Source organism: Pistacia vera, unplaced genomic scaffold (assembly GCF_008641045.1).
Source record: "Pistacia vera cultivar Batoury unplaced genomic scaffold, PisVer_v2 Contig511, whole genome shotgun sequence".
In the NCBI taxonomy this organism is placed as follows: Eukaryota; Viridiplantae; Streptophyta; class Magnoliopsida; order Sapindales; family Anacardiaceae; genus Pistacia; species Pistacia vera.
Genome location: NW_022196348.1, coordinates 161,236 through 171,780, shown reverse-complemented (window position 1 = coordinate 171,780; position 10,545 = coordinate 161,236). Strand labels below are relative to the sequence as shown.

Here is a 10,545-nt window from a genome sequence, read left to right as displayed (position 1 = left end):
AAAGAAAGCTTTTAAAGTGGTTCGGATGCTAAGGTAGCAAGTCCTACGTCCACTGATTTGTATTGATATTAGCATGGGTCAGGTCGCAAAAGGACTGATTACAGAGAAATTATGAAAAGTCATATGTTTAAGGAGAGAGAGTCTTTATAAAATGGTCGAATCCCTGTAATGAAGGGGTCTTCCTCATTTATACTAGCTGAAGCATGTAATTATCATTAATCATGGTTGGTGTGTTGTCAGGATATAATCCGGCTTTATGTCTCATTGCTCTTTTCCCAAGCTGATTTCGCATGATTATTACCGGGGAAAGGGACACGTGTAAGCCCCATATCACATAGTAGGTCTGAGTGTGCGTGTTGCCCTGACGGGAGCAGATTACTTTTTACGTGACTTTTCCACGTCAGCCCTTTTCCCCAGGCATAACAATTTCAAGGAGTATTTCCTACTATTTGAAAGATGAGGACTTTCAGTGTTAGACCAAAAGCTTAGGGTAGATAAAGTATTCGTCCTTTCAAACGCATATTTCGGAGACCAAAACACCTCATGGACTTACTAATATGTCATTTGGTTGTGTGCAGTAACACCAAATCTTCAAAGCCAGAAGGCGTCATGGGGCTGCATATGTTGGCTCTACTGAAACTCAACCTGCTATCAGCTTCAGCCCCCAGTAGTAAAACCCAATCCTCACGAGCTTGATATGGCCATTGTGTGAAGTTGTCTTCAATTTGAAGCCATTTCGTATAATTACGTTGAGTATGCTCTATGCATGTAGGCTTTTTCTATTTCAAACTGGGTCAAGCATTGATACTGATCAACCACCTCTTGGCACCAGATGGAACGGGCTATCCGGTTAGTTTGCCAGAGGTTAACGCAAGCCAGCGCTCATCGCCCCTCAGTCTGATGAGAATCACTTTCACACCCTCAGCGTCATATCACTGTAACCACTTGCTTGTTAGGTAGGATTATTATATCACCTGGGAGAAGACAAATCGTGGCATTTATGTAGTGTGCAATTTACTTTTTCTCTACTTTTTAGCCCATGTATACAACTAGCTTCAAGCGTATTGGTCAATGTCTGGATTTTTTTTTTGATGTGTGTGTGTGAAAAGAGAATATATAATATATATATATATATAATAAATAACTGAAAATCTCTGGGCATCAGATCCTGCTTCAGCAGGAAACTTTGGTCAACTTTAGAATACTAACTGATATTATCAGAACAGCAAAAGAAAAAAGTTGGGTACTAAGAGAGTACTTTACTTTCGTTTCGTTCAAGCTAGGAAATATGTACACAGGAACCTCAGTACGTGTATAATTTTCGGAGTGTTAACCATTAATACGTAAGTGGAAATGGAATACCGTCACCTGCATCTAAGTTTTTGTTTTTACGGTGAGCACAAAAAAGATCTTTGCCCTCTCCCAGTATTCCAGCGCTGGTATAAATGTTTTCATGTTCTCTTATGATTGAGGCGATCATGCTCATCTAGGATTTCCCTCAATTGGGCAAAGTATAAAAAAAAAAAAAATTAAAACAATCATAACTAAATTTTTTTTTTTCAATGAGCTTCAATAAAAAGTAAAATATTAAATAAAATATCTTTAAAAAATAATTTTTTAAAAGTAGAACAATTTTCTAAATTGTCCTTGACTAGTTTTCTTATTCTGAAAACGTTGGATAATCTCTATTATCAATTGTATTCAAATACATTTTCTCAATATAGATACCACAGCAATCATTCATCATTGATCTCCCATTCGATTGCATAACGATTTTTACAAGATTCATTGTAGAAAAACTTTTTCAACATCGTAGTCACAACTGATAAAACTAATGCAATTTCACCAAGCTTATACACTAACGTATGCCAAATTTCTTTTTTAAACCGAACTAAATTCTTAACCAAATCACCAATCCTTGTAACTCAGCAAATTTATCACAAGAACGTATGTCAATAACATAATCCAATCTGGTTTCAAGTTACTATCAACTTAAGGTGCAGAATTTTCCTTTGCTCTTCTTTCTTTCTTTCTTTATGGACTTTTTCTTTTTTTCATTTTGACAAACAACCAATTTATATAAAAAAACTTCTTTGAATTATGAAACTGCCCAGATCTCTTATTCTCACCATGACCTCGCTACATTGCTTTCTGATGTAAAAATGCCCGATAATCTCCCATCAGTTAAATGCAAACCCAATAGTTCTTATTCCTTTCATTTCACTCTAATAAAATTTTAAAAAACTAACAGATCCTCTTGCATAAAAATAAAAATCACAAAAAATATGAAATATATATACTCGGATTAAAAATAGGTTTTACAAAAATAAAAATCTAAATGAACCGTGGGGACTGTTCCCAAAATCTCATAATTCTATAGTGTAAAATTTAAATAAATATAGATAGGACTTTTTTTCAAAAGTTGATGGGGACTCTAGTCCCCACAAGTCATCAATTGGATCCGCCACTGATCAGCTATACATCTCCTGCGCTAAATTTGCAAGTGATTATAATTTTCTCAGCAGAAAGATGCAAGGAAACATTCTACGGCGATGGCGATGGCGATGCTTATGCTTGGTGACACTAAGAGGAAGCGGTATCTTACATAGAAAGGTATCTGTGCTACTATGGAAGTCAGGTCACTTAATTAAAGGAATGCAATTAAGTTGCAAGTTGTTAGTTCATTTTTCCTTACAGTACTTTAATCCCATATTCAGGAAGTTGTTATTATCTATTTTTGAACCGCTAGATGATTATTAATTGTTTAGTCATAAAAAGAGCTTTGTTTTCACTCTATTATTGGAACAGGTATAAGATCTCCAATTTAAAACCATATCATCTTACCTCTATTCCAAGGTTACTTGAATTGTTTCTGTTTTGATCAGATGTAGGTAAGCATGAGAGAAGCTATGATCTAATCAGCTACCATATATATATATATTGCCATCTGTTAATTACATCCATTGTGATGACATGATTTTCTTCTTCACCTTGCCACGCCAATTAAGTAATTCGAGCAATTTTAGAGTACGGAAACTACTATTGTACCTCCAGTCAGAGCCAATAATCTAGCTAGAAGTCTAATGGATGGATCTAGACACTGATTATGATCTTCGCAATACAAATTACATTCTCCAGAAGAATAACATCGACCACACTGTTTGGATGGCTTTTCTCACTTTAGTAATATTTCGAGTTCTGTCTAACGCACAAAACTGTGATCAAGTTTGATTAGCTTGGAGAGTTTTCATATCTCGCAATCCATCAAGGATGCAATTGTAAAATCCTTTAACATTATTAATCATTTAAGAGACAATATAGTATATCATTTTAAGACAATCGCTTTGATATCAATATTATTATAAGAAGCTCATCAGAAAGCTTTTTCTTTATCAATATTTGATCAATTTAAAAAGCAAACAAGTTTCATGTCTTAAAACATTTAAATTATTAAGTGTTGTCAAGAGAACCAAAATCAAATAACCCCTGGATTAGTGTTAATTTAAAAACATTTTCCATATTTATAAAACTGAAATAATTGTGATAATAGTAGACATTAAGAAATTATGCATATTTTAGGAGAGTAGGCCTTAGGGTCATGCAGAGACTTTAATGACTCGCATCGGACCGATTTACAACTTGAAAAGCCATGACGGACGCTCAGCAGCGAATCTTCAATGACTTGGATCGGACCCATCGGGCTCATGAATCATTTGACGCGGGTCATGTCACGGTCCGTCAAAAGTTAAACCCTCACAAAATATTGTCCACACAGATTTTGATAATATACCTTCCAAATCTGCCTGCTATACGGCCATGAGACTTTTTGGAAAAGCGACGAGTATAATGAGCTGATGCCCCAAAGGAATTTGTGCCAACCTTCAGTGTCAGAACATGAATAAGAATGACACAACAAAAAATGAAAATAAAGAAAAAATCAAAGACATTTCTAAAGAAGTCCAAAGAAGATAAGTGCATCTGTGTAACCATTTCTGGGCAATGAATAGAAAAAATAAACTTACCTTAATCTCTCCAATAGCAGACATCCTCTCATCTTTCTTTTCCCATCCAACAGAAATGGCTGACTCGACACCTAACAAAAGCTGAATCTGGAAAAAAAGAACATGAAAAACAAGAATCAATTAAAAGATTATTAGCAACCCAAAAATCAGATACAAATCAAAGACTAAAGATGTCATACTTCTCCATCCGAATAAAATGCCAAGTATTTCAACCTTGCACTGATTCATTACTAATTTCGAATTATCACAAACAACAACAATATGACAACTAAATACATCTTAGACATGCAAACTTTGGGATCCAAGGAACATCAAAACTATATACCACTTTCTTCATGCTGTCATTGCTCAAAATTAGCCATGCAAAATATTTTGTATGACCAAAGACAAAAAATTAACAAATAAATAAACAACCCAAATAAATCAAACAGCGGCATACATTTCCACTCGTCGTTTCAGAGAGTTGGCGGGTCCAGTTATTAGAAAGATTGATCGAGCCATCTCTCAAAGACATTGCAATAGCCATTGTTGCAGTTGAGTGTTGTGACAGGTTACTGGAAAATGAGAGAATGATATAGAGTGAACCCAGTATACGTGCCAAATATTCCAAACTTCCTTATGAAAACAAAATGCCCTACCGTGTTGTCTGCAATCCTATAAGGCCCCGTAAACCAGCTGAAGCTAAAAATTCTATTGATGAAACAGAAGACATCTGATGCCTAAGGACAAGTGAAGCAGCTCCGCCACCAGAATTTTCATTCACTTCCAAATTTCCACCAAATGCAATAGTATTGCTTTTTGATAATTGAGAATGAACTTCGCTACTCATAGCCATTCTGAAATTTGAGTAGATAAACAATGAGTAGCCAGATAAATTAGACATTAAGACACAAATAACTAGAGACATAAAACACATGGAACGTCAGTGATTATCTTTATTTAGAAATAAATGATCAAAGCAATATCAATTGGAAGGTGATAAAAAAGTAAAAAGAAAAAGAATTTGGAAGTAATGAAGAGACAAAGAAGACCATATGAACTACATATATAAAGAGAATAGTGAATACCACGGGTATGTAAAACCCAACAATGATCACTCATTAACAAAATAAAGTTATTAGGTACAGATGTTGGACAATTTATAGGAAAGCAAAGACACCACATATATGTGTATATGTACAAAAATTCTATCTAATCCAGGTTGAAATTTTTCCAGACTTCAAAACAAATCCAAATCATTAGCACATCAACCATTTAGGAAAAAAATCAATCAGGTGAAGCGAAACAAGGACCAGCACCCTCTCATTATGCCATCACCATCTAGAAACTGTGGCAAAGATAAGTTGGCCAGTATTGTCCCAGAAGGCCGAAAATGTGCTAACTTCTTCTCTTGTTCCTTCATCCGCCTTAGCCGTTCAAGCTCTTCCTTTAACTCCTCGACTTTATTGAGCTTTGGACCAAGTTCCAAACCAGAAGTCAGCCCTTCCATACCATATATGTCATATATTTGCCTTTTAGTCTCATCTGATAATATTTCATATGCTTCACATATGCGCTGAAAGTTCTCCGTAGCAATTTCTTTCATCTGACAATGAGATTTGAAAAATAAATAAATAAGATTTAATCACGATTAAAACCTGGCACAAACTTTATATGAGCATGCTCTGACTGAAAATAATTAACTAAATGGTGTTTATGCATCGTTATTTACATATATTAAACAACTCTCAATATCTTATTACCAATACAATAAATTCAAAGCAAAACTCAAATTTCAACATATTTGTACCTCTAAAAACACAATGTATCAAAACTCAAACAAATTTCAATACAAAAAACACATAGTGAATACAAGTTCGACTGAGTTGTGAGTTCACACTAAAACGGCACCGAAATTGAATCACGCAAATTGATAAGTTTAAATATAATAAAAAATTAAAAATAAACAGAATATATAAAGAAGAAAGCATACATGAGGAGCTTGGTATTTATCAGGGTGGTAGACTTGGGCCCACTGGCGATAAGCTTTTCTGATTTCTTCATCGGAAGCCTCCGGTGAGAGGTGCAAAAGTGCGTAAAGTTCCTTGTTGGGCGGTCCGGTATCCTCTTCGTTCATGTTTTGGTTATGAGGATGATTAGAATAAGACGAAGGAAGTGAAGTGAGTTGGTCTTTCCCGGAGATTGAACATGCTAAGAGAGAGAGTTGGGATTGGGGGCTTGGGGTTTTAGGGGTTTTAGGGGTTTTGTTTGGTGAGCATTGAGCTTGTGGGTTTGAACATTGTGTACGGTGCACGCTTTATTATTACAAGGGTATTTTTGTCAAACCTGGTGTTTTACTGAATGATATTGGCTTTGTTTGGTTCCCTTTCGAGAATACTACTATTAGTATCTCTAATAAAGTTAAACAGTAAAATTGCAAAAACTCACAAAATTATTCAATATTATTCAACTTTTTTAAACTCTTTAAATTTATTAATTTAATTAAATACCCCTAATTTTTTTTTAAAAATTGCAAAAAAACCCCAACAACCCATGTTTACCTGATTTCGGCTACCACCGCCGGAAAATAGTCGGAATCTGGTATAATGGTGCACTATCGGTTGAATCTGGCCGGTAATGCGTCGATCTAGCCTATTCCGGCCAGATCCACGATGGATCTGGCCGTTGACCAGATCTTTGGCCGTATTCAATCGTCAACGATGGCCAACACATGGGCGTCATTGACCATCAATGACGGCCGTATCTTTGGCCGTCATTGACGAGAAAATACGGCCAGATCTGGCAGTCAATGGCCAGATCTAGCCATAGATCTGGCATTTGTCGGCCAAATCTACGATGGATATGACCGGAAAAGGCCATATCGGCGCACGACCGGTAAAATCCAGCCTATCATGCGCTAATACGATGACTCCGGCCACCCTCTTACGCTGGTGGCCGGCTGTCCATATTTAATGGGTGGGTTGGGGGTGTTTTTGTTAACTTTTAATGTTTTATTATAGGGGTGTTTAGTAAATAAACAAACATAGATCTGTCCGGAAAATGCCATATCGGAGCACGACCGGCAAGATCCAGCAGGTCATGCGCCGATACGACGACTCCGGCCACCCTCCGGCGGTGGTGGCTGACTATCCATATTTAATGGGTGGGTTGGGGTGTTTTTGTTAACTTTTAATGTTTTATTATAGGAGTGTTTAGTAAATAAACAAACATAAGAGGTATTTTTATTTATTTCCAAATCCTACATCGTAATATCCGCCCACTTCAACTTTTTTTAACTTTTTCCAAAAACTTTTCTAAAAAGTGTAAAAAAGTGAACCAAACAGAGCCATTAACTCTCTAACTGTTTGGATCATATAATGTTTTATTATAAGAGATATTATATTAATGGAAAGATAGATCACCTTGAAGATTATTAAGGGGGTGTTTGTCTGAACTTATAAAAATTAGCTTATAAGAAACAAATGCTTATAAGCTAATTTTGACTTATAAGTATTTGAAATTTTAAGCAATTACGTGTTTGGTTAAAGTACTTATAAGTAACTGATAAGTAGTTGACGTATTTGATAAAATGTGGCTTATAAGTACATTTTATTATAAAATGACTAAAAAATGTACTATATTAAACAAGGGTATACTATGGAATTTTAAAATTAAACAAGGATAATGTGGTAATATACTTGGTCAAACTAACTTATAAGCAGAGTGCTTATAAGCAAAAAAGAAAAAGAAAAAAGCACCTCCCCCCCAACTTATTTATTTATTTTGCTTATAAGCTCAATTTATAAGCTCAAAAAAGTTATAAACAAACATGTCGGCTTAATTTTAGAGCTTATAAGCTAGTTTGACCAGCTTATAAGCTTAGACAAACACCCCCTAAGAATGTTTAGAAAATATGTTTAATTAGTTCGAATAAATTGGTGAATAATATTTTTGGTTGGAAGGATAAATTAGGTAAGTATGTTATTTATATTACTAAATTGTCCTCATTTTTAAATATTAATATAATAGTATTTTTTATTATTATTTTTTGAACCGTTCTTTTAACCTCCTACATTTGAAATTTTGCTAAAACACCCTAGCCATATAAAACTTTAATTTATAGCAAAATCACCCCCACCCACCCCAAGCCATTATCAGCAACTAGCCACCACCGCCGACAATTGACAGAATGGCTCACGATTGGCCATATATGATCGGCCGTGCGCCGGCAAAGCCATTCTAGCCATGGATCACAAATTTACGGTCGTTTCAAAGCCAAATCTATGGTCATTTCACAACCAAAACCGTGAAAATGCCAAATCTTTGGCGGTGCTGTTTCACGGTCAAAGATTTGACCTTTTCACCACTAGATCTCAGGCTATTTCACAGCCACATATTTGGCTATAAAGCGGCCATAGAAATGCAAGATCTAGCAATTTCCAATAGAAAAAGCCTTGCCGACTCACGACCGGCCAGATCCTGCCGGTCGTGCACCATTACGATGACTGACGCTAGCTGCTGACGGTGGTGAGTAATGGCCGGCAGTGGTCTTGGGTGGTTGGAGTATTTTGTTAACTTTAAACTTTTTTGTGGCTGGGGTGTTTTAACTAATTTCTCAAAGGTATGGGGGGTTAGGTAATTTGTTATTTGGTAGATAGTTGAGGGCAATTGTGTCCGAAATGATATTTAATTAAGGGCAAAATAGGTAAAAAAAATAAGATTACCCCCAATATTACCAACAATAAACACTATTTGAATAAAAGATTCTAGTAATATTTTATTACTCGCAAACCAAACACCAGAATCCCGTGAAATAAACGAAGATTACCCCCGTTATCTTACAAGCTCCCGGTCCAAACGCAACCTCAATGGTTTCCAAAATGCCCCCCCTTAACCCCATTTTTTTTCTTATGACCCATGTTTTATCCTCTCAAAAAAAATGTCTATTATTCCTGTTTAAGTGATATAATAACAACACTTCTTGTAGATTTTTTTTTCCCATGTTATAGTAATGAATATTTTAAAACCCCCATATCATAATTCTTACTTAGCGATTGAGTCGTCCTATCACAAACATAATTAAATCGTGCTCCTATGTTCATTACTTAGTGGTTGAGTCGCACTCCCACACACATAGTTGAGTCATAAGTTTTTCATCTAAAGATTGAACTATATTTATTTCCTAGAAGTTTAATTGTGCTCCCACATAAATAATTGAGTCGTGCTCTATATTCTTACTTAGTAATTGAGTCATGCTCTCACAAACATAATTGAATCGTGCTTTTATGTTCATTACTTAGTGGTTGAGTCGTGCTCCCATATGTTGGGATATTGTGACCCGCTTTCCTATTTGTTCCCATATAAAATTGTATGTAAATAGGAATATTATTTAATAAATAATACAATTGTAAATATGAATAAAAATATGGAGTCCTACTGAGAATTGAAATATAAATCATATAAAAAATATAATGTCTCATCTGCTACCTATAAATATAGGGGTGAGAACCAATTCAAGATTGGTTATGAGAGAATGTAAGAACACAAAGTATTTGATGTAAAAGAACACAAGGTATTTGATGTAAGGGTTATTAAACAACATGGATAGAGTGTCTTAGAATCTAAGATTGTTTCCGCTCTAGGTATTGGGTTAAGTGTGGTTAAAAACTATGATCTATTAATTTTATATCAAATTTTTGGTGTTGTGTACTCTTTTATATCGTGTTCATGAAACCATACTGCATTTCTCTCATTCGTGGATGTAGGCGGGTTATGCTGAACTATGTAAATATCGTGTCTTTTTATGTGATGTGATTTTATTCCTATGTTATTAATCTCGAATTTATGTTTTTCGCTACGCGATCTCTTAACAATATACATATAGTTAAGTTGTGCTCCTACATTTTTCATCTATAGATTAAACTATATTTATTACTTAGTAATTGATTCATGCTCCCACACAAAGAGTTGAGTCATGTTCATGTATTCCTACTTAGTGACTAAGTCGTGCTCTCACAAACATAATGTAACCTTGCTCCTATGTTCATTACTTAATGGTTAAGTCATGCTCCCACACACATAGTTGAGTCGTGCTACTATGTTTTTCAAACAAAAGCCTAGTTAAAAACAAGCGTGGACAAAAAGCATTTTTAATTAATTCAACAAAAAATGGATTTTCAGATAAAGAAAGAGAAGAGTATGTAACAACTACATATCTTTCCATTAACTCATATGTTTTGAGTGCATTGTATTGTTAAGCTGAGAGAGTTGGGGATTATGGATTAAAATTAACTTGAGTTTAAATTTGCCTACTTGGTGCTGTTGAAGTTGAGAGTTAGGGGTGCTTCTTCTTTAAGTGCCTCCACATCATCGAAGTCTTGTGCTCAGCATCGATAATAGTTGCACAAAAATTACATACCCCACACAATTTCTCCCCTTTCTCATTTGGCTTTGCCCGTTTTGATCTGGTGAAGTATTGTCATACCCCAGACTTGACCCTCTTTGACGGTCTTGTCGAGTCCGTGGTGTCGCAGTTCGCTTGTGT

The 10,545-nt window shown here is 35.3% G+C and overlaps 1 protein-coding gene across 1 annotated transcript; it reads right to left on the bottom strand.

Annotated features, from left to right (window-relative positions):
• Positions 1–3,753: 3,753 nt before the first annotated feature.
• On the bottom strand, positions 3,754–6,273 carry LOC116106277 (chaperone protein dnaJ 13-like). Its single transcript, XM_031392618.1, has 6 exons — positions 5,995–6,273; positions 5,321–5,607; positions 4,661–4,858; positions 4,462–4,576; positions 4,023–4,109; positions 3,754–3,879 (listed from the first exon to the last, which is right to left on the bottom strand). The coding sequence occupies exons 1-6, from the start codon at positions 6,136–6,138 to the stop codon at positions 3,754–3,756; spliced, it is 957 nt and encodes a 318-aa protein (XP_031248478.1). The 5' UTR covers positions 6,139–6,273.
• Positions 6,274–10,545: the final 4,272 nt, after the last annotated feature.

Bases quoted from the DNA above. Each gene is read 5' to 3' on its own strand.
- LOC116106277 (XM_031392618.1), bottom strand. From the start codon at position 6,138: ATGAACGAAGAGGATACCGGACCGCCCAACAAGGAACTTTACGCACTT. The intron at 5,608-5,994 runs GTATGCTTTCTT...TCTCATTGTCAG, and splicing joins ATAAATACCAAGCTCCTCAT to ATGAAAGAAATTGCTACGGA. The intron at 4,577-4,660 runs GTAGGGCATTTT...CTCATTTTCCAG, and splicing joins ATAGGATTGCAGACAACACG to TAACCTGTCACAACACTCAA.